General features: G+C 43.8%; 1 protein-coding gene across 4 annotated transcripts in view; it reads right to left on the bottom strand.

Moving 5' to 3' along the window:
• Positions 1-25,054, bottom strand: part of GLIS3 (GLIS family zinc finger 3) — a 436,920-nt gene that overhangs the window by 270,887 nt on the left and 140,979 nt on the right. For all 4 annotated transcript variants that reach the window (XM_004766193.3, XM_045065029.1, XM_013063320.2 and 1 more), the window contains one exon: positions 18,496-19,615. In XM_004766193.3, coding sequence (XP_004766250.1) covers positions 18,496-19,615 — 1,120 coding nt within the window. The remainder of the gene's footprint in view (positions 1-18,495; positions 19,616-25,054) is intronic.

The raw sequence follows: 25,054 nt of genomic DNA, 5'->3' as shown, positions 1-25,054 counted from the left end.
AACTAATTTCTATTGGTTTCTGTTTTGTAAGACACATAAGTTACCTATTCAGTATCATCAGAAATATGTGATTTTGTGTTTTAAAAAATGTTGTTTGCATTTCATCTCACCTCATCCCACAAAGAATTTAAATTGCTTCAAATGTGTTCACACCCACTAAGCCCTAATACCATTCTGGGTTAAAAATGGTAAGATTTACAGCATAATAGAAAGAAGACTCTGTTGTGTAATTGGTTAACTTGGGCAATTCTCGCCTCTAATCGCTCTGAGCCTCAGTTTCCTAGCCTGTAAAGTAGAAACAACAGACCTGCCCATTCTGCCTCCCATACTGAATTTTGTAACACATACCCCAGAGGAATGTTTTAAAAGGTGTAAAATGGTATAGGAAGGGACAATTGTGGCATTCTTCCTCTCACTTAGCCATCCCTCTGTTATGCATTAGTAATAGACATCAGTACCCTTACAAGAGAAACCAGAGCAAGTGAGGTAGGGTAAGCGGATGCGGTAAGCCATTTCCCCCCATCTTAACAGGCCTCGCCCCCTGCCAGGACCGCCCTGCGAGACCACACATTCTCCCACTCACACACTTTTCCTCTTGCCTGCGTGATGGTCCCGCAATACTGATTATTCATGAAATGGGGACAAAAAGCTTCCAGAAAATGGGAGACTGTATCAGTATGTATATTTTAAAGGATGTCTACAATGAAATAGGATAAAAGGCACCTGACTAATTAGGAAAAACAAGTTTTTTTTTAAAAGCTCACTTCCAATACCTCTTGATAATATGGACCAGAGATACGTAGTTCTGTATTAAGTGAAAACATGCTTTTTCCAGAATAATCAAATTCAAAAGATAAAATTAGATCATCTGAACTAAAAGAGGAAATGATCCTGTGTCTAATTAGCTGATTTTAACCAGAGGAATAAAATCAACGGTGTGTCTTTCTTCTAATTTGGCAGGATTCGCGTGGCCATTTTCACAAGCGGTTTTATGGTGCTCAAATGGTGTAATACTGTGTGGGGGGGGGGGTGATGCAAGACTCTGATTCCTGAAAAGCTCCCACTTCACTCACCTAGGGTATCACTGCACAGCTTTTGCTCACGCAAACAGAAACTACCCACTGGAGGGCATTCCCTATGGCTCATGTGCCTGCTGCCCTCCAGGGACCTCGAGCTGTACAAGACCCAGGGCAGGCAGAATGAATGGTGCCCCCAGACCTGTGCCATGTGGCAGTCCTATGAGACAGAACTAGGATTTGGGGCCCTGAGAAGTAGCAGAGTATGGGATGGAGCCGACGTAACTCACCGCAACATCGTGGAAGGCTGTGGCCGAATGGAAAAAAGCTCTGGCCTGGGGGCCAACAGACTTGGTTCCTCACCATCTAGTACTTACTGGCCGTGTAACCTTAGATAAAGTCAGATGAGTTGTTCCCTCATTTTTAAATGGAAATGGAAACCACAATCACCTTTTCTACCTCCAAGGATCACAATGAGAATCCAGTGAGATTATGCATGGGACAGGGCTTTGGAAAGCCCGAGTCCCTGACTTAGCAAACAGAAGACACCATCTTCTGGGATAGAGTTCAGCTTCCCTACCGTCTGCCTCAAACAACAAAAACTCTTTCTCTTAGGGTCCAAAAGTAAAATATTCAAATACAGCTGTTCCTACTTAATTTTATTCTGTCATGAACATAGTGGGCTTTTTCTTATTCTGCACAAACCACATAAGGCTGCTTTCATTTGTCATCATCTTATTATCACTGCCACTAGTCCTTCTGCATAAAATGTCACCAAACCAAGTGTTGACTCGAAAATTGTCTCCTGAGTGGAACAAGTTGGGTTTAGCAACTGGTGTCTTGTGTTCATATTCTACAGGGTAATACTGGAACTACTGATAATTATACCTACTGTCTTCCTGATGAAGATCCAGAAAGCTGTTTGTTTTTAAACTGCTTCTAATTAGCTGATTTCAAAAAAAGTTTAATCATATAAGCACTGTTGGCTTGACACAGATCTACAAATCCCAAACTTCTTTTGGCTTTTCTTATCAAAGCTCGGTGGTGATGGGAAGAGAACTCCCTTTCGTGTTGATGAGTCATCGTCGCTAGTGCCATCTTGGGTACCAAAGGTGCACCCATTCTATGATTTATCCTAAATAGAAGAGTGAAATGATTTTCCTTCCTAAAATCAAGAGGTAGAGCATCCAAGGGCAGACATAGTGACCTGCAAATGTGAACCTCTAAATTACCACGTATTTCAGCACAGTGTGGTTTCACTAGGAATACTGAAGTTGTTAAGAAGTTAAACATTGAAGGGATTATTTTCACCTAAGGCTTAGAAGATTTATGGCTTAGAAGATCACACTCTATCTACTTTAGATGCTTCCCTAGCAGCAGAGGATAAATTCTAGATATAACCATTCTTCTAGGACCAGAAACCAACCCTCCATTTATATCACAGTTTCTATAAGAAAAGGAAATCCCAGTATCAGCTGGGGACCTGGAGACATTTACAGCCCTTCCTACTATAATTGTGGACACATAAAGGATTGCTTCTTCTTCATCAACCAGTCCCCGGGAGTTGCCCAGGTCATGGCCAAAGTCCTTGATGAGGCCAGGGAAGAGGAAGAGGCTCGTACAAGCTCTCACTTGGCAATGCCAAGTGACATGCTTTTGTTTTTGTCTTGTCCTGTGTGTGTGTGTGTGTGTGTGTGTGTGTGTTTAAACCAACTAATTATGTTTCAGGCACTGGCTGTAATCTCAAAATAACTCTCCTGTCTCTGCACAGATAAGGCTAGGAATCCAGTTTCCCCTAAACCCAGTGGTTCTCTTTGCCCTCCCAAGAGACACAGAGCAAATGCCTGGAGCCATTCTGTCCCCATTAGGAGTAGAGGGAGGATGCTACTGGAACCTGGTGGGTAGAGGCTCCAGAGCCCCTCAGCCCCAAAGAATCTCCACTCCCAAGTGTCCACAGTGCAAAGATGTGAGGCCCTGTGCTGACTAGCAGGACAGGACAGTTGGCTACAGTGCCTCTAGCAGACAGAAGCTCCATAAGGCACAGACTCCAATATTCAAGCACTGAACATGCTTTCTTCCACAGTCACTGGATGGAAATACACACACACACACACATAGAGCTTTCAAGCACGAGTTCCATTGCTCTTTGCAGTTACCCTCGACAGCTCTGCAAAGAAAGAAAAAACAAAAGAAATGAGTGTGTGCCAGAAAGATGGAGGGGAGATGGGAGGTAACAAGAGGCCAAATTAAATGTAAAGAGAGGGGAAAAGCCCCTCTCCCTTCTCTGGATGTAGACGTGACCTAACAGTTCAGTAAAACAAAAGAGGCACCCCGCTGGAGCCAGTCAAGTTTTACTGCCATCAAGATGGACGTCATAAAATTTTCCAGAAGCTAAAGTATAAGGTTTTGTTCCCTAGCTATCACAATTCACAGTAAACAAGCCCAATACATGGTACACAAAAGGTTTCTCATGAAGCTGCTTCTGTAGTAAGAAGAAATGTAACTGTGTCATCTTAAAATGAAAATTATTTTCACTGGCTCACTGGGCTTCAGGGGCCAAGGGCAGAGTCCCTGAGCCTTTCACACAACTTACACATTTAGGATGTGAACTTGAGTCAAACCCCTGAGCCTCCAGCTGAGAGTGATTTCCTTCTCCCCCTCCTCACACTGACAGAGACATTCAAGGAGCAGGCTCCTGACGTGGAGGTCAGCCAAGCACCCGAGGAGATGCAACTAGGAGCACAAGATACCCTCAATTCACGGAGAAATTAATTGAGTAAAGGACAGAGCCTCAGCATCTCACTGTTGGAAAGGTAGAAAACACACCACCCGTTGCTTCAGCGCACACTGACCAAGAAGTCATCTGGGCTGTTCCCGGACTCCTGGTCACTGGTCACCTCAACGGCACCCCAGTGGCAGAACTGACTTAATACTATAACGCAGGGTGTCTCTGCTCCCAGGCTCTTATGTTCTATATGAACTAAAATACACATATCCCGTCACAAACGCCAATTCAAAAGCATAAAACCATGACGGCAGAAACCTGCTTACTGTCTTGAGACATAACCTCCAATTTTTCTGTCTGCCTTTCTTCTGGTCTGGAGACATAGACGCAGCTGTGCCAATGGCAGGCCCACTTGGAACAAACTCTTCAACGCTGTCTTTTTCAGCGGCTCCTTAAAATTCTTGTAGGTCCATGGGAGGTGGATAGGGCGACATAACCAAGGAGAGGAAAGGAGAGACAAGGTATTTGGTAGAGAAGAGTTCACCACTCTTTTTACCTACTCCTCATGGAACCCAGAAATGCAAACATCAATTTTTCTATGACTCTGCTTCTCATTTCACTTTAAATCTGGTCACCCCATCTCATAACCTTAAGTGCTATGAATACATAGGTGACCCCAAAGCTGTACCAGTCCAGACTTTTCTTATCTCCAGACTTGCCATTTGGGACTCATCACAGGCTCCTTAAAATGAACGACTTTCTGCTTCCTCCCCAAACCTCCCCAAATCACCTCAATCTCAGTTAAAGGCAATTCCCATCCTTGCAGACATGCAAGCCAAGCCCTGGAGTCACCACGACCCTCCTGTATCCCACGCTCCATTTCCAGCCTCTTGGGAAAGCTATCAGGTCCGGTTGTTGCCTGGTAGCCAGAATGCCGGCCCCCACCATTGGACACAAGCAGGGAGACCAGAGAGAGCGCGACTGCAGTGACCCTCCTCACACAAGTCTGGTCTACTTGCTTCTACTTCTTGTTCCACTTCATTATGCTCCCCACACAGCACCCAGTAACCATATTAAACATAAGTCAGGACACCTGTATGCTCAGTCAGCTAAGTGTCTGCCTTCAGCTCAAGTCATGGTCCCAGGATCCTGGGATCGAGTCCCACATCAAGCTCCCTGCTCACAAGGCCCTAAACAATTCAGTCTCCATTTTTTCCTCTCACCTTCTCTTCTACCTCCAAATTGTTTACTCCACTCCAGTCACCCTTGATTTCTTGATGTTTCTAGAATGTGTCAGGCTAACCCTCCTGCCTCAGGGCCTTTGCACTTGCTATTCTCTCTGCTTGAAATGTTCTTCTCCCAGATATCTGCATTACTTATTATCTCCCCCTCTAGAGCAGAAGCCTCAAGAGGACAGAGAGTCTGGGGTCTAATCTGTTCACTGCTATGTCCCCAGGGCCTAAAAGAGTAACTGGCATGAAATAGTTGCTCAGTAAGTAGTTGAATGAGGGAAAGAGAGAAAGTCATCAGCGATCTTTCTTTCTCTTTGAGACCTGAGGATCACTTTTAGAGACCATAGAGAACATGCACACCTGTAGGCAGAGGAACAACCCTGCATTAAAATGTAAATATAAACTAAAGACTTAAATATCTAACAGATCTTTAAGTGAAACAATGATAAAAATAACATTATTTTTTCCATATGAACACAGTTTTCCTTTATCAAGCCAATGGCACAGAATCGAGATTCTGTGATAAATAATAACTCTCTGAATAAAAAATGAGGGACAGAACAAAAGTAAAGTGTCTTAGAGATGGTCAGTATAAGGTTTTTAGAAATGCATGAATTCTGTATCTAAAGAATTTTTTACTGTCCCGTCATTGTAGACACCTTCAATTAAGCCTGTTCTAATCTTGGCTAAGTGAGAATCCAGCTTCAAAATTTCATTCCCAGGCACAGCTGTTTGACAGGTGCAGCAGGAGCCTGTCAAGACAATTGGCAGCATCATTCCTGCAGAACACAATGGGCTTTTTTTTTGCCTTTTTTTTTTTTTTTTTGTCATCCCCTATTACTCGCTGATGGTAATTAGCAAGCCAATCTTTGAAGGAAAAGTGCAATCAGGCAACTAAAAATGCCTTTTATGAAACTCTTCCTTGGAAATAAATCACTGACACTGCACATGGTCAATATGGACTCTTAATTTTAAACTAAATGCCCATTGATTTACCAAGATCTATGTTCCTGACCCTGTGGTCTAGTGAAATTCATTTTTTTCCTGAAATTCTGAGTTCGGGGAAAGTGACAGTGACACAGCTGTTGATTTTGATTTACTACCTCAATGGAGTAGGCAATTAGAGTGATTTCTCCATGATTTGCTCAAATTATACAGCTCCCTCCCGGACCAATGCCATCAGAGGCGCCATGCCCCGGACCCAGCTTCACACCGGGGTGACCGCCGAGAGCGTGCCTTCCGGAAGCCCCTGGACGCAGGCTGACGCAGACAGCACGGGCGGCCTTGAGTCTTCACCAGCGGGGGCTGAACGTGCAGGGCTGGCAGACGGCTAGAGTCATGACAAAAACTCACTCCTTGCCCCAAGAACCTGACCACTCCTCACCTCCGTTCATGCTGTGGTTTGGAGTTTTCAGAGAAAAACAGCGTCCGTCTCCCTGTCACAGCTATGTAACAACTTGCATCCCGGTACACCTCCCACCAACACCTTCAACAAGTTTCGACAAGTGCAGCTGAATCACTTGAGATGGGCCAAAAGGTCAGGGCCCTGAAACGTTGCCAGCCTGATTATCTAAAGCCACTGGAAAGCACTCCATGTGTTTCAGAGAACAGGTAGGCTTTCCACCACACAAAAGCAGCTTTGTTTCTGTATAGGTGACGCCTCCTAATTAGAATCAATGATTTTTTTTTATGGTCGCTCCCGATAAGCTTGTTTACCTAGCTTCATTTTCCTAAGACACTTTAAACGTTTCTAGGACGGGTGAACGTCGGCAGAACACTGAGACAGGCCTTGAACCTGGGCTGTGGTATTGCATGATGTTTACAATTTGTCATCCTTGGGGGTAGTTCTGCAAGCTTAAACACACTAAAGGACATGTTATAAAGAGCCAGGCAATTTCATTTTGCTTGAATATCTTTATGGAAATGGACCAAAGGCGTCCACAGAGGCACACTGTCATTTTTTCCTTGACTGCGGGCCAGTTCATGACCAAAAGCAAGCATTCAGAGAAGAGAAGAGCATTTATGACCACACTGTGTGTACCAAATAAGCTACTTTATGAACAGATGGGGAATATTGTGTTTCAGGGTCTTAGTAAAATAGCCCTTCACATCAAATTTCTGTTCACAATGGTGGATCTCTTGGTGATTCATTTATGACCTTGCCCTTGATAATGGGCAGATCTCCCTCAAGGGTGAGTGCCTGTGGGACATGGAGACATCACATCCTCATGACTTAGAAAGATGATGAGAAGTGGGGAATTATGCACCAAGAACATGTAATTTGGACAAGGTGGGAAAAACTGAGTAATTCACTCGAGATAACAAGAGTTTTCCCAGCAGTGGTGACTGTATGGCGATGGAATCCTTGGAGAGTAAATAAAAAAATGGTTGGGCTGAGAAAGACTTACTGAGCTGAAAAGCAAGTTACAGGAGCCAGCGCTGATAAGAAAAAAGAAATGGTCTTTAAGAAAACCACTTTGATGACACAGGATCGCCCCTCACGGAAAGCTCAAAGATCAAAACTGAAATGTGCCTTCTTTTCAAGGGGACATAAAGAACCAGAATAAGTCAGCAGTGAGCAGGAGGGGCACTTCTGGTCCCCCCCTAGTAGGTACATAATCTGTGTCTAACTTCCTCCTACACCACATAGAAAGACCACAATTCCCAGGCTCCCTTGCACTTAGCTGTTGTCATGTGACTGCGTGCTGGCCAACATGATGCAGGCAAGAGTAAAATGTGTCACTTTCAGACCCGGCTCCTAAAACTTTCTGCACAATCCTCAACATCCTATCTTTCACTCTGGACTCCAACGGCAGAGCCATTAGGTTGACAGATCCCGAGTCACTGTGTATGATCACAAGCTGTATTAGAACATGAGTAAGAAAGAAACTTTTATCGTACCAACATACTGAGATTTGAGACTGTCTGTTACAGAAGTTAGATCATCTTCACATATTATAATCACGCTTCTTTGTTAGCCTTTTTTGAGACTGACGCGCTGCCTTTTTATGAGACTGACGAGCTGCCTACTGCGCTAAGGAGGCAGGTAGCATTTGCCTTTTTAAATATCATGTTATTGCCTCGGAGTTCTCTCTCCATCTTATTTGCAAGCAGACTGATTTCAGAGCCCTCAAGAGCAATGGAAAAAAAAAAAAATAAAGAATTTGTTTTTAGGTCAGTGGAACATGGGTTACCCATAGGGCAAAAAATGGTTGGCACCATTCCCTGAGGTGTTAGAGGGGGGAAAACCCACCCTTCTCTGTTTCTTATAATTCAAAAAGTAGTTAATTTATTTTTAGCTTTTTATTTTGAGGAATTTCAAATCATCACATAAGCAGTAACAACAGAATAATGAATCTCCATGTATTCATCACCTAACTTCAAGTAGGCAGATATACAGATATCTATCTATACACCCACATATACATATCTACACACACACATAGAGATAATAGACAAGTATGTATGCATACACATTTGAGGTCTACTATCTGTTCATCTAATCACTGAGCCGGGTACTGCGGGCAAGACTCAAAGGGGAATAATGCCCTTTGAGTATGTAGTAGAAAGGACAGGATATAAACCTCAAACTCCATAAATTACATTGCTCTCAGGGCTACAATGTGGATCAAAGTAATCCAGTAGCTCTGAGTTGGTAACATACTTATTTTCTTGCCCCTCCCATTTCCCTGAAGGAGTTTTCCTTTAAGAGAGAGGTTTACTGCTTCCTTCCCAGGAAAAATGTAGCTACCCCTGGGAGGGCCAGCGCACTGAGGCTTTTCTCAACCATTCGCCATTTCCATGTATGAATTCTATCTTTTGTGAAGTTCTTTCCCCAAAGCAAGACTTGAAAAGATGGAGAGAAGCATAAGGAGCAAAGCAAGGGGCCTTGAGGCAACATGGAAATTATGACGGAAGAAGAGAAAACAGTAGAGTCTTGAGATGCAAGACAAGTTTCCATGTTTGCTTAAGGTGAGGATCCCTGTTTTTCCTTCACTGAAACTCATCCCCCACTCCCAAGTCTATTCTCTTGGCTAAAAACAAAGTGCCATTTGATCTTTTCATTCTAGAAGCTGTGACTGGGCAGGGGAGAAAGGAATAGTAGAAGACAAAGAGTTCAGAAGGAGCCGCATTTCTCATTAAAGGGCAGAGATTGCCAGGCCCAATAGCCACACCCCAACTTAAACATTAAAGTGCTTTCAAGTAACACAGAAAAGAAATTATTCTGGACAGAGACTCCTGAGACCCTGCCTGGTAAGTTTTGAGAGCAAGAGCAATCAGATGCCCCATCGGGAACCCTCCAGACACCCTATTCTGCTAGTGGTTGGCTCTAGGTTGTGCTCTCTGGTCACACAAGCAAATGCCCAACCTTGGAAGGTCCAATCCCCAAAGTAGGTGAGTGCTGCTAGAGCAGGACGCTCAAGTAAACAAAAGATAAGTCTCTCCTTGCACTGTCTTCCCTGTAGAGGCTCTTGGCTCCACAGCGTTCCAGCTACCACCTCTGGGAATGGACGCCATTTTGGTGACAACTGATTTAATTTGTACTCCTCTAACCATCCCAAACATTTAGCTCTGCTCTGCATTAATTCAGTCTGAACAGAAAACAATTCCAAAGTAAATCTTAGCATGGGGACAACGTCTTGAAAGGGCTGACAGACTCAGCATAATGAACACCCATCCAGAGTTCTGTTTAACAGTACTCCACTCTCTTTACAGATTATAAAAAGGAAATATTTAACTAATGGAAGGCTACTCATACACAGGATAATGTATGCGGCCTCTGTCCACATCTTAATCATTCGACACAACTGATCTAATAGCTTTGGTCTAGATGCAGGCTCTCCCAGAATTAGAAATTCTTTTCCTTTCAAGTTCTCCCCAGAAAATGCTTTCATGCTTGTCTTCACTTATGTGTTTCCCTGGCTGATCACCTGGCCTCAGAAGACTCTGTGTTTCATGTGGTAGAGGCCGAGAGATACAGGCTAACGAGGTACTAAACTCTCAACCTGAAGAGACAGTGAGGTGGTTCGGGGGAAGGCACCGTTTCATTTCCCAAGCACGAAAGCACAGCGCTTGCTACCTCAGTGATGTTGCCTCCTGAGATTCTGTCTTTGTATTAATTTGATTTGCCTTGGAATTAGCTAAGTTTGGGGTTCTAATTTTCAGAACACTAGCCTTATTGGATAGTAAAGGGCCTTTGCTGTTGGTCCAAGGCGGGTTGCCAGCCTCCCTTCTCTCTTCTGCCTAGAGTTGGACCATGTACCTACTTGAGAACTCTTTCTGCCCCCCACGCCCGCTCTTCTCCTGCCACTGTGTCAGCCCATACTGTGGTCCTCCCCTTGAACGGTCTCCTTCCCCTTCTCTGTGAGAACTGCTGTCTTCTTTCAAGACACAGTCACCTCTCCAAGAAGCCTGCCTAGACTCAACACAGTTGGAAGCTTCTTTCCCTGTTTCCACATAAAACAATTTGCACAGACCTCTTACAAAGCCCTTGTTTCGCTCTTGTGTACATTAACTATTTACACATCAACTCCAGAAGATTGTAAGCTCCTCAAGGAAATGTCTCATTTATTTCTGTAACCCCCAGCTCCCAGGACAGGGCACTGCACATGGCTAATACTAAGGGACCAAAAGAATGAATGAACATGCGTTGACCGGATGGACACATCAGTGCGTACACTCTTTGCGAAGGACAAGCTATACCCCTTGGCCTTCCCAGGACCAGCCTGGTAAACACGGAGAGCCCGGTCACACAGAACCCCTTTCAAAAGTCTCAAAAGTGTCCCTACTTAAATAATAAATTAATGATACCATCACCCCAAGTTTGGAGGATGCTGTAATGACTCATACCCACTGCCCCTGTCTGCCCACAGTCAGTCATCTTATTTTCTGATTTTTCAACAATGTAGCAAATTAACTTTTTTTTAATTTTATTTTTTAAAGATTTTATTTGAGAAAGAGGAAGAGAGCATGGTGGGGGCGGTGGAGAGAAGCAGATGCCCCACTGAGCAGGGAGCCGATGCGGGGCTCGATCCCAGGACCCCAGGATCATGACCTGAACCGAAGGCAGTGGCTTAACCGACTGATCCGCCCAGGCTTCCCTTAACTGTTTGTTTGTTTTTTAATTTTTTTCTTTAAAATTATCCCTCAAAAGGATTAGTCATTCTCCCTACTCAAGTCCAGTATCTGTGGCCCAAGAAAACAAAAGGAGATACTGTAAAGTAAGAACACGCAGGGTCTCATTCGCTTTCTCACCAAATTCCTACGCACACCAATGTCCCGGATGAGTGATGACACCTATTCACCCAGCCCAGCTCTCCTCTGGGTCAGGCTGCCCGCAGGCCGAGCAGATGGGAAGCCCGGCCTCCCCACCAGGCCCTGAGCTCGCCAGCCACACGTCCGCTGCCTGGGGTGGGAACGTTCATTGTCTTATTGATAGTCTAGAAGCCCCAACTCCGTAATTAGAGTAAAAACTAATAAATCTGCATGGAAAGAAAAATAAACATCTCTTTTCCACATCATTCTCCCCAGAGCTTGAAGAAAACACTTCTGAAAGATCAAAGAGAATCGGACTACCTCTTTTTTGGAAAAATAAATGTGTTTGCTCTTTCACTTCACACACTCAGATTCTGTCTGGACTCAAAGATGTCAACACAACCAAAGGTAATCAAGAAATATTCCAAAGGTCACAAAAGACGTTTCTAATAAATTGCCAAAGTAATTTTATACTGATGCGATCTGAATAAACGAAGAAAAACACACTTTAAAATCTATATGTGTGCAAATCTCAAAAGGTTGGAAACACATTCCCTTAATCAGCTCGTTCATGCAAAGATTTACATGACTCTTTCTAATTTTAAAAACATTATTTCGGGGTATTGAATTAGAGTAAAACCACAAAACAAATATGAACTAAAAGGAACATTAACCGTCATGTAGTTAATGATTTTGCTGAACGAGGATAAAGCCTCCAAATGCTTAACCTCTTAGGATTCCTCTCATTATCTATTGTTTTTCATTAATCCTGGAATCACAGGGCAAAGAAATAGAAACCACAATTTGCTTTGAAACGTCTGCCCAAATCTGCTACAAATTTATTTTCAGGACAAAGTTCGTGAAAGGCCAGCTCTCCAGGTAAAATGGATTAAATGCCTTCTAAAGGGAAATAAAATTAAACCACTACCAAATGGAAGGCTTCTAACCTGTGTTTTGGGATGTGAAATTCGATTTGACAGACGCCTTACAGACTGCGGTCAGTGCCCCATCTGATGAGAATTTCTGTAGCTTGCATTTACCTGTACTAAAGGCTTTGTAATTTATGGTGACATATATACGTGTACAGTATGTTGAACTTGTATATACACAGATAAATATGCCAGTATCTCTTCCTTGTGTAAAATCATTGGGGGGAAAAAAAAACTTGCAATTTAGTTGTATTTTTATTTTTAAATTATTGAGCTTGCATTAACTATTTGACAGAATGATGCCTCATGGGATCGGACTTGGAAGCTACACTCTCTCTGATCTTTACCAGATGTTTCGCTGGTGGTGTTTCAGCCTCAAGAGACAAAGAGGATATTAATGTTAATTTTATTTATTTAATCACATCAGGCAGATTTGATAAAAGGGAAAATTCAATATTTTGGTAATTTACCAACTCTTCAGAAATGTCCCTGGTAGCAAAGATGTTTTGAAGATCATTTTATATTAAAAGCAGAAAGGCTGCATTGTATTTGGAAGACAGAACACTCTACGTTACCTTGAAAAATGGGAACAACGTGACAGATTTGTCAGTTCCACTTTTAACTCCGGGTGGTGAGGAGGTGGCGACGACATACGTGGTTCAGCACAGCCCCATCCCCACCTTTGACTACTGACTGCAGAGAAAGAGGACCCTTGGTTGAAAGCCTTCTGCCGCCACCAGAGTTGCTCAATTATCTTCTTTCTTGTCTTTGAATTTTATTCCAAGGGAACACGAAATTACCCTAATCATTGTCAGGACACTGGAGATAATGAACACGTACTCACTACAAAACACTGACGCCCCACACCTTACCTAAAAGGACAGAGGAGACTTTCACTTACTTAGGGTTCAAGGTCAGCACCCAGAAGCTTTTAAAGTGCCAGTTCTAACCCTTGGCTTCGCATTAAAATCACCCAGGAAGCTGCACCCCAGACCTATTACATCACAGACTCGGGCTGAGATGCAGGTATGGGTCCTTTATAGAGCTTTTCAGGCAATTCCAATGTCAGCCAAGGTTGAGAAGCACTGCCTTGCACGTGCTTAGTAGGCAACAGCCCAACAATTTACTAGTTTAAGAAAAATTACTTAATTTCTCCAGACTTTGTTCTCTCAAAAAAAAAAAAAAAAGTTATGTATAAGAGGGAAGTGTTATACTCATTGATTTTCTTTTATCTTTAGGTAAAAATCTATACTTACAGTTATAAAATATTTCAAACCAGCAGCACCACACAGAAAATATTTTAAGATTCCTATGACTCCTCTATTACCACCATCAAGCTAAAAAGAAATTAATTATTTTGCCATATTTGTTTCAGTTTTCTCACTCTTGGAAAAAAGATTAGGCAAAATAACCCTCCCATTTCTCCTTACTTCTGTCCTTTCTAATAAGTATCTACTCTTCAAAGGTTACTGATTATTCTGTCCACAGTTTACTGTTTAACCAAGTCATTATGTATCTGTAACAACTATATAATATTGCTTAGTGTGTGTGTGTATGAATATATATAAATTGTATTATACTGTATATATCCTTTTTGAATTTAATTTGTTCATTCGTTTTTTCAGTTGTTTCCTGAGTTGTAGCCATGTTGATATTTATCTATCCATCTGTCCGTCTATAGAGATAGAGATTTTTAGTTCATTAATTTTAATCTCCTTCATAATATTTCATTATGGATAAACCATGGTTTATCAATTTACCTCATCTATGGGCAGTTATTTACCCTTGTTTTTTTTTTTTTTTTAGAAACAGAGGTACAATAAGCATCTTTTTACATGTGGCCCCACTACTATATACAAGAATTTCCCTAGTGTAGACACATAGACAGGGTTTTGTTAGATACGCTCACTTTCATCTTTACTAGATGTTCCCAAATTGTTTTCCAAAGTGGTTACACCAATTTACTCTCACCAGCAATGTTAAACCGTTCCTCACTCTCTATATCCTCACCAATACTTGACATTATGAGAATTTATTAATTGTTGCCAATCTGAAGGTTGTGAAGTGGCAACTAATAGTTATACTTAGATAATATTTTCCTAAGGTCTCTTCTGGTCATATAATTGTGGTCACCACATCAAGGCCAAGTCTTATCAAAATAACAAAATGAAGGATGTGATTTTAAAACTTCTTCCACAGTTTACAATGAATTTACTTTTCCTTAAGAAATGTCTTACATGGTTAAGGCTGGCCCATGAACCCATAAATCAGGCCATAAAAGAGGAATGGGACATGGCCCCAGCTCTGTATTTATTTTCTTGTATTCCATAATCCAATGTTACTTAAAAAGCAAACTGCCCGATCTTCTAGCCAAAGCAAATACTCTAGATTTTGCCAGGCAAAATGCCTGTGGAGAAATGAGTCAATTCATACAAAATTCAAAGCTGTCTTTGGTCAGTGACATTTTCGTGAAAATCTGTGGGTGGGTAAAAGTCTTGCAAAATTCCTTTTTGCTATTGGATAAAATTCATCCAGGAAAAATAAGCAAAATTTAAGTGGTGACCTGCATTCCCCCTAATTCCCTTATTAACACTCCCTAAACTCCCAAGACAACTGCTTTCTATTGTGCGCGAAGGCAAGCCATCCGTGTTTCTGATGCTGGCAACGGAACCCTGTCCCTCTGTTCACTCCGCTCCCATCAGATAGGCTCTCTCAGGAGAAGTACTGGCAGACACAGTGGGCCTGATCTCATGCAGAACACACCTTCTGGGAATGCTACCCAGGCACACACTCTTCAACTTGATGGCTAAAGAGACCTACGGTAAAAACATTCTCCGTGTGCGCTCTACTGGGACCATTACTACGGATACTGCTCGGGATGGTTAGTATGTAGCAATAATTTGGGGTTATACTTTACGCTACCCTTTTAGGACCATGAAACCAGAGTTTGAGAATCAAAATCTGAGGTTCCACGACTTGTTCTGACTTGAGTATTTGAACCCTTATCATCTCAGTAAAACGTAATAGAATTTAGCATAGCTGTACTCAAAAGTTTTGGTTCATTCTGAGACTCATCAGTGTTGGGGTTGGTCTAAGCTCAGGAAGGACTAAACAGAATGATTCGGCAGCTCGAAATTGCTTTAGTTCGTAGGCGGCCGTGAGTGCACACAGGTATTCTGAACAGAATACTGCCGTGTCCCAGTTTCTGATTTAAGTGAGGTCTGTCTGTCTGCCTGCCGAGGCCTTTACTTCTGCAGGCCCTTGCCACTGGCCGGGAATAGCTCTGTCCTCAGGGCCAGGCCTGGAACGAGAGCAGCTGGCTTGGCTCTCTGCAGAAGAGTGAGAATGGGATGTACAGAAGGGCGGGGCTGTTTGGGGGGGAAAGAGAAAAGAAACCATTCTCTTCTTCCAGTAAGTGAACCAAATAATACATTAGCAATCCTCCCGCAGTTCTGACACCCGGAATCCTGAGCGATCCGAATCCCAGCGTCCTGGGTGAGGCCGAAGCGTCAGCGGCACAGATGATGAGAAGGCGCTCTCCATGCCTGAGACGGAACAGCGCAGCGAGGGAGCCGACGCTGGCCTGAGACGGAGCAGCGCTAGTCTTGTGCCGTCAGCAGGCTGAGCGGCCCTCTCACACAGCCTTCTTCCACCAGGACTTCCAGAAGCACATTGTGCTGCCTGTAGTCATGGTCACCAAACACAACTGGGTCATCACATCTTTCTTGGGCCAATAAACTAAGTGAGTGAAAATGGAGGCTAACCCTAACGACGGCTCCCAGAAGATGAAGAGCAGTGAAACACATGTGAAACAAAAGTGTACGGGCTCTTATAATCTGAATGCCCCGAGCCTCTGCTGCATGTGACACAGCCACAGAAACCAAAGATCACTTCGTGTCTCCAAGAGAAGAATGTGGTCATTTCACTCGGCAGTGATCCTGAGCTTTGCATCAACTACCACCAGATTTCAAAGCAGCAGGAGATGACATATTTCCATTTTAACAATGCTTTGTGTCTGGATTCCGAGAGTGTAAAGATCGGTTTTACAAAAGGCAGAAAGTGTGTCTTTTCAGATAGGCATCTAGGTGAAGTACAGTGTCTTCTTTCCCGGGACTACAACGTGGGGGCTGCTAACCCCTCACAGCACAATCGCGCGACGCCTCTTAGCTCTAACCCTACAAACCAAGCAGACACCGTGTGGCAATGCAGCAGTTTTAGAAGACATAATGCTCCCACTATGTAGGCTTTTTATGAAAATGGGTGTCTTCCTGCGAAAAACATACAGTCCCAAGACTAGAACTGCAGCATTAGTCAGCTCCTAAGAAATCCTGTTTTATATAAATACATTTGCACTATAACATGTATCACTTAACACCTTGCAGGTCTAGATTTGATGTGCTGTTATATCCAGCAATCTGAGTTTTACAGATTCCATCCAGAAGTGGGAAGGAGGCAGACTAGGAAAGAAAGAAATCACCTCCCATACCCATCCTGGATAATGCAATGCAAAGCCAAGCAGAGCCCTGCAACTAATCACCTCTCGGCTTATTCTTTCACTGAAATATTTCTATTTTTAATAGTCCTCCTGCACTTTAGCAAAAGTCAACTTTATAAAGTTATATGCCATTGCAAAGTCTGGGAACAGTGGGAAAATGGGGAAATCCTATTGCACAAAAATCAATTTTGCAACGCAAAAAATATGTTTTGGATAATTCAGGCCTTTATGTTTATTTCAGTAAAGCCAAATCCAGCAAACTATTTTCAGCCAGGATTAGTCAGAACTAAAAGGTTGGACTGTTTTCCCTCAGAGACTGAACGTCTTTCCTGCCGGCAACGGACCCGTGTGTTCCAAAGTGCAATTGCCTTCTATTGGTTGTCTCTTCCTGGCGTTCTGAATGCAGAGCCTTACTGACAGAGGAAGGTTTTGCCGTCTGAAATGTAATTATTCCCTTCAGTCATATAACCTGGCATCCTCACAATGTACCAGCTTCTGCTTTTGCTTAAGAAAAATCACAACATGGGGCACAAGGTAACGGCAAGAAATGCAACTTCATTCCACCAGAAATTCTGGGGAGTCTTTCAGAAATACCTACTGGATAGTGAGAAAGTGCTTCCAATACCCACATTATAGCTATCAACCTATTTGTTCTGTTTTCACATAAATCAGACAACTTGGCCGATGTACAGTCAAATATAAACATGGCCCAGCTTCTTTGTCAAGACATACTAGAGTAAGAAGGGACTCTGGCCGGGGGACCACCACCTGACTAAGTCCTTTTGCAAAATGATTGATATGTTTCACACATTCAGTGATCTGTAGCATATGCAATATCCAGGGAGTACCTATAATTCTCAGATTTGAACTCTGAAAGCAAAGTTCCTGTCCATGTAAAGTAATAGAAAACACATGCTCGTCTTCTTCCCAGAGCTAAGCGGGCTGTCAGAGATTGTGCAAAGCTGCCCTGTGATCCCAAGGGTGATGTCCTGCTTGTAAACCCTGAGGGTTTCTGTTAGGTGTGAAATGATTGCAAAATCGTTTAGCAGCCCTATTATTCAGAAATAGCAATTTTTGCCAAGAAACAGAGGCAAGTTCCAGGATCGATGTGGAAAGGGGAGGCAGGGGAGAAGCGGACCTCTTGCCCAGTTCCTTCAACACCCAAGGCACAGTCCCCTCTCGGTTCATTCTCCTTACACTTTCCCACCAAATTTGCTCTCCTTAAAATTTGGTGAGATCCTGTGAGATCCTGCCCCTGTGGGATCCCCTGGGTGTTTTTATGCTGCCTATAAATCATTAACTAGTCTTAAAACCCCAGAGTGTGCGGTGTACAAGCGTGTGGGTGTACGTAGCAACATTTTTATCAGCCAAGTTGCTAAGTGTGAGTTCCTTTCCAAATATCAGAACTACCCCTCCTCCAAACCCAATCCTAGCCCAGTTATTGGAGGGAAGGAAAAATCCCTGAATATTTGCTTTGGAAAAAAGCTCACGCTTGCTGCGAGTGCAGTGTGTCCCTCGGCCCTGCGCCTTTCAGCAACTTCAAGTTGGCGCCTGGCACCCGTGGATTTTCCAAGATTCTGGACAGGGTGGCAGATCAGCCTCCCCTGACGGTATGGATCATGTACATTTGCAGAAGGGAATCTCGAAGTGGAGCGGGGCCCTGCCGCCAAAGATTAAAGAAATCTCTCCTATCCTGGGGCTAAAAAGAAGCTAAATTTCAGGGATACCTGGAACCCCTAGTATCCAAATCCCATCAAAGAAGAAAATGTCCCCTGACTCGTGGCCGAGTCTGGAAGATGCCACGCACCTCGCCGAAGCCTGTGAACGTTAGCGGGAGACTCACCGTGCACTTGTTGGGCTTCTCCCCGGAGTGGACTCGCATGTGGATGAGCAGTTTATACCGGGCGTTGAATGGCTTGTACCTTCGAGGACAGCCGGCCCAGAAGCAAGTGAAGTCTTCACCTTTGCGCTGGTCTATGTGAACCTTCTCGATGTGCCTCACCAGTTCCTCCTGCTGGTCGTACAAGGCGCTGCAATCGATCCAGCGACAGCAGTGTTTGCCCCCAATGTCCTCCATCTCCCCGTCTTCCTCCAAGGCAGCCTGGGGAAGGGCCAGCGGCTGGGCACGGGCCACCAGCTCCTGGTGGTGCGGATGGGGGTGAGAGTGGTAGGGGGGCGGCGGGCCCTGGGGAGGCGGGGGCAGGGGAGGCAGAGCAGGTTCATGGGGCAGATCCAGGGCGCCCCCCGGGAAATCATCCAGGCGCTCCGTCTTCAGCAGGCCCCCTGGCTGGCTGGCAGGGTTGGGCAGGCCGTGCTGCACCACCATGTTGTTGACCAGCCCCGGCTGGAGGCCTCCGTGCTCCAGCTGCTGCATGCGCTCGTACTCCAGCACGCTGCCCTCGTCGTAGGCCGGGAGAGCCAGGCCACCGCTGGCCACCCGCACGCCCTTCTGGCTGCTTGGCACCGAGCACGGCTGGGGGATGCAGCTGCCACGCACCCCCAGGAAGTGCCCATAGACCTCGGGCTGGGGGGACATGTTGGCCGGGGAGGCCCTCGACCCGTTGATGTAGGCGACCAACGACGTGGGCGACGTGCGGATGATGGTATTAAAGTCTATCCCGATGCCATCGGACAGTGGGGACAAAGACAGCGCTCTCTTCTTGGAGCGGGCTGAGTGGGACCTGGCCGATGAGTGCCGGGGACTAGGGTAAGGAGAATGGCTGGTTTCCATGCTGAAAAGGTAGGACGGCAATGAGTTAGAGACGCTATTGCTGGACATGGCTGTCCCAGGAGGAAGGCTAATGAGGTCCCCTAGATCAATGCCGTTCTGGGAGCTGTGGCTGGAGGACAGCGACGGGAGAGCCCTGTAGCCATGAGACCACTCTTGCTTCACACTCAAGGCTGACTGACTTTCGGTCAGACTCAAAGTCGTGGATGCTAAAGACTCACGAGAAATAAGGGACCTGGAACAGCAGCCGGGTGGGGGGGGGTGGGGAGAAAGAAAAAAAAGACAAACATTTTAGCAGGATATGGATTGCTTAAGAGCTAAAAGAACACTGCATTGACAATCCCTTAAGTATTTCCCCTAATTACATTCTCGGCTAAACACACATTCTTTGGCTAAGATAAAACCCAAGGCTTTTAGTTCCAGGTAAATAACATTTTACCAAGAGGGACAACAGGGCTAATGCTCACTGGAATAATAAAACAAAAGATCTATTGTTATAAATAATCTTAATACTTTAATGATAATAAATAGTCCTTGCTTTATTTTTAAATATCTTTTTTTAATGTTGTGGGGGAAGAATTAGAGACCAGGGAGTCTCTAATTGCCCGTCATGGCAAAGTGAATAAGCAAGTATTTAGTAAGTGCTTATGGTATACAGTGTATTACAAATAGGCATTGCAGGGACTATAAGTCTAAACAGAGCCTCAGCCTTTGAGCAAAATCTATTCAGTTAAGTAAAACCTAAACCAATGCTTAATTTGAAAAAAAAGTATATCCTCCAAGTCAAAGGGTCATCTAGGGGATCCAATAATAAATTCACAACTTCATTTCACTCATGATAAGGAATTCTAAAGATTTCTTTAAAAGATAGTAACTCAGTCAGCACTCAGTCATAGCATCAAATCACACCAGGAAATGAAAAAATACATACAAAATAGAGCTGTGATACAGAAGAGAATGACAGCCTGAGATCAAGGCGTATGGGGTATAATACGTTTGGGCCTTGCAGGGTTTAATTACACTTGCTAGTCTGGGGTTTTCCTCGTGTTCTTGCACTGAATCAGAGCAGCTCTGGACTAAGAAGAGATCTTTCCCTTTTAGGAGTTCACTTTTGCAGTGATTCGGCTCCTGTTCTCCATACCCTGTACAAAGCATGTGCCACATTTACCTGAATACCCAAGATTTACCTGCACATCAAAATGGCCTGTGATGATGTAGTCTGAACACTTTAAAACTCACCTTGCTTTACTATGACATCATTGCCTTAAAAATCACTGAAAGGAAAAGCTACATCCCTTGGATGTCAATCTGTCACAAAGAGGCTAGCTATCATTAAGCTCCATTTCCCAACTCAGACATGGTGCGGATCAGAAAAACCCAGTTTACGCATATGTGCCTGCACTGGCTTTCTACAGAGATCTTTTTTTCCAACCAAAAAATAAATTAATTAATTAACCAAAACAAAATATTAAACAGAATGTCTATCTTCCCAGGAATGAACTCATTCACTCCCTCCAGCTGTTATTCAGAAACCTGTTGCAAGGGAGCGGAGGGCAAAGAGAATTTTTCTTGTCCCATCAGTTCCTCTTACTCCCTCTCACAAAATGGAAGCCGGGAACACTGTTTCCTGCAAGCACCAGGTTTCAGAAAACACCCCAACTCTCAAATGCACAGTATAAGGGGATAGATAACACTGTTACCAATGTGATGTTTCCACCGAGTGAAGTAATGTTTACCAATGACAAACACAGCAAGAATTTACATCCAGTTGCCCTTGACACAGATTTGTCACCATCCCCATTCTTATATTAGGGCTGAGGTCGTGTTGCAAGCCCCAAAGTGGTTTCTGAACCATCTGTTTTTTAATTCCCTGTGGATACTTCCAATTATTTTCCCGGCACACCCACAGCAGGCAGCCATCCCTGCAGAGCTCAGCTGAAGGCTCCTGGTGATTGGATGTCAAGGGCCTTTTGGTCCCTTCCCCAGGGGGATTTAGGAATTGCTTTATGACCAAGCCAAATCAGTAGTCGTGTCATATATGAGGCAAAGACAACTGACTTTGCTCTACACCCTGAGGTTGAGAAGGTTTATAGAACATTCCCAAACGGTATATTTGCCCGGCCACTGTCATACTGGAGCATTTCAGATTTTTGAGCGGTGAATTTCAGGCAGAAAGTATTCTACCCGCCTGCATATACTCTGCATGTAAAATTATATTATCTAGTTTGAGGGCAGCCTACAGTGCAACATGTTCATCTGTTCTATTGCTGAGAGATATTTCTTATTTTTCCCCAATTACATCTAAGTATGGCTTGATTTAAATCTGATCATAACCCCACACTGCCACGTCCCCGTAACTCCTCAGACATCTGTCTTCTAAGACAGTTACCATATACTTTCAGAAAGCAAAGCCTATCTTCTCTTCATGACAGCAATAATATGAAGAGAGAACTCTCAAACATCTAACACGACCATAACTTCCAACAAATGGCCTTTGCCCAGCCGCGATCGCCCTCGTGTGCTACGACCCACAACTTTCCATCTTTCGAAGTTCTAATCACTGAAACCTCCCCCACATACACCAGGCCTCAGAAGCGTCCTCTTTCCAAAGCAGGTGTACACTGTCAACACTGTGCCTCAAATACAGCGCACTGCTGGCGTCTGGGGGTGTGATCTTCCTGAGGGAAATTCAAAGCCCTTCAACAGAAGGGATTGTTTTTATCTCCATGGTACCCACCAGAGTATGAGATACATAATAAGTATAATAAGTTGCCAAAAATTGTTTATTAAGTGAAGGTGAATTATCAATAGAACAACAAACAGCTGTCGTTTGTAGCTTACAAGGCATTTTTTCCATACACATGATCGCATTTGACACAGCGATACACACAGTGAGGTGAGGAAAGTCGATTTTTAAAATAACTTCTACAGAGAACAGAACTGAGGTTCTGTGACTTCCCCCCACTGACACCCCCCCCACACACACACACACCCTGGATAGGCTGTCACCTCGCTAGATCCCATAGGTCCTGTGTTGTTCTCCCCACATTACACCCCAAATGTGATCCATAATGCTCCGCCTGATTAACAGATTGAAGTCACACAAGCTGTGCTTAGAACCCATGTTTTCTACTCTCTCTCTCTGTGACAATGTGCTGAATGACTTAAAAGTTCCCAGGGACTCTCTCCTACCGCCCCTGCTGCTGTACATGCCAGGCCTCTGGGAAAGAGACGGACACACAGACAAGACTATCTCCACTTCCGTATGTTCATCTGCTCCCAAGGATGTTATTTCTAGTGACTGGTTAATTTGGATCTATAGCAAAGGAAAGAGATATAGCTCAAACCAAACACAACCAATATGAAAACCTCCTACACCGTCCGGGAAACAGGATAAGGTGATTGGTGAGGCAAGATCTCAGGGACTGTCATGGCGCCATGAGGGACATGATGGCCAAGCCTGATTGCTTGGTTCAATGCCAAGTTCAAAAGAAATACTCACTTATGGATCACATGGAATTACTCAAACTGATCCTCAAGAGAATATGTATTACCTATGTCACAGGAAAGACTAGTCCTAGGCTACCTGTAAGTTCTCATCTCTGTGCGGGGGCAAATCCCCCAGAGGTAGCACTGCATCTGAAGACAGTACGGCTTTGTAAAGCATTAGAACTTCCAGAGGGCCCAGAGTCCATTCTCAGCTCCCTTGGCCTCCTCTGAGCTTTGCAGGCCTACTCCAACCCAAAAGGAAACCCTACGAAAGTCTACCACCAGAAATCACCTCCAAGAATGTCTGGTCTAGGAGAGAAAAATGTAGTGTCTTTTGAGATCCAGAATGACATTATTAGATTGATGGCTGCACTTTGTAAATGACAAGCTAAGTGACACTAGGCAAAGCATTTGTCTTGGTCCATCATCTATAAAACAGAGGTAATATCTGCAGCTGGTTTATGAATATTAGATCCTAAGAGGTAGAATCACAATGTATGTGAAAGCACCAGGACAGCCAAACCTACAAAACCCGTGCCCATGACGTCCAATCTCTTCTGTTGCCCAACTTCTATTGTATGGTATGTGAAACCACTGTGTGATGTTATCATATCAGTACTTGTCACTTCAGGGTACATACATACCATGGCCTCTGTATTACAGAGTTTGGGCAATGCCTAAATCAAGAATGGCTTCTGGATCTTCAAGAAGGTAAGGTGCAGTCTGCATGTGTCATCAAATGAGGCTAGTCAAAAATGGCTGGGAAGTTAAGAAGGGCAAACCTACAGCCTCTGTGCATCACCGCATTAAACAGGACCCAGTGAAGCTACAGAAGAGGGCTTCTTCCAAAGTGAGCACTTTAGGAGACAGTCAAAGGACGTCAAAAGAAGAAATACAAACAGTCAATCTATGGAGACTACTCAATATTATCAATAATTAAGAAAACTCCAATTAAGATAAAGTAACAATTTGTACATCAAATTGCCAAAAGGTATCATAATAGTTCCTAGTATTTAGTAAGGAAACAGAAACGATCAGATGACTGGTGAGTGTATCAGTGGATAGATGTTTGCTACAGTGCAATTTGGGAATACAGAGCAAAAGCCACAAAACTAGACATCTCCAAATGCAACTTTTAAAATTAAATTTTTAAAATAAAAGTTAGAGGTTTTTTGTTTTTTGTTTTTTTTTTTTTTAATAAAATGGAATCTGGGGCAGGAAGAAGCCATTATACTATACTGAAGAAGGTTTTCACTACAGAAGAAGGTGTTTTTATGAACTAAAAAAAAGTGGTAATTACAACACGATGTCAGTAATTATAGGTCAATTTGGTGGAAAGGAAAACCTGTGCTTATTGTGAATGCATTTGTGTGTAAAGGGAAGGGAATGTATCCAAATCGGTCACACAGTTGCCTATGGGTGGTAGCATTCAGGATGACGACCATCCACTAGCGCGTGCTCTTCCGTACTACCCATATTTTCTACAATGAATAACAAGTACATAAATAACCAGGAAAAAACAATAAATCTTACATCATCCTTTGCGGTGATGCACAGAGGCTGTAGGTTTGTCCTTCTTAACAATAAATCTTACAGTGACAGCCATCACTCACAGCGTACAGCGCATGCCCCCTCCCAAGCCACTTCCTCTGGCGTGTCTCCAGTGGAAAACACACAGAGATGATTCCTCTCTCCGTCTTCTCTTTCTCTTTAGACAGCAAAATGCCCTTAAGCTGAACTGCTGCCTCCAACCCTTCTTCCTCCTGACGGAACACACAGACCAATTTAAGGATCACAAATAAATGCAACCTTCCCAGATTGCTAAAAGTAATTTCCATACTTCGCCAAGCCACCTGACCTCGCAACTCCTGTTTCTTTGCTCATCCTGCCAAAGAATTATTTCCATTGGAGGACTCAAAGAATACATAGTCAAAAACACATGTCAATGCATCTTTAAGATGCTGTCCTTTAAGGATATAAAATTATGCTAAGGAATCAAATATGCCAGAAAACACTGAGATAATGACCCTTCTCTGGCCGACCCATGAAAGGAATTGCATAAGGCACGTGGCTGGGGCAGCGCTCGCCCGGCCTACCACCACTTTCTCCATTAATTATTACTCTCTGCCTTCAAGGCATGGGCTGGACTTGCCACAGAAAGGAAGCTGAAGGCTTTTCAATGACA

This window comes from Mustela putorius, unplaced genomic scaffold (assembly GCF_011764305.1).
Source record: "Mustela putorius furo isolate JIRA1106 unplaced genomic scaffold, ASM1176430v1.1 tig00003854_pilon_pilon_pilon, whole genome shotgun sequence".
Classification (NCBI taxonomy): domain Eukaryota; kingdom Metazoa; phylum Chordata; class Mammalia; order Carnivora; family Mustelidae; genus Mustela; species Mustela putorius.
Note: the sequence above shows the minus strand (reverse complement) of the source record. Positions and strands in the feature narration are given on the sequence as shown.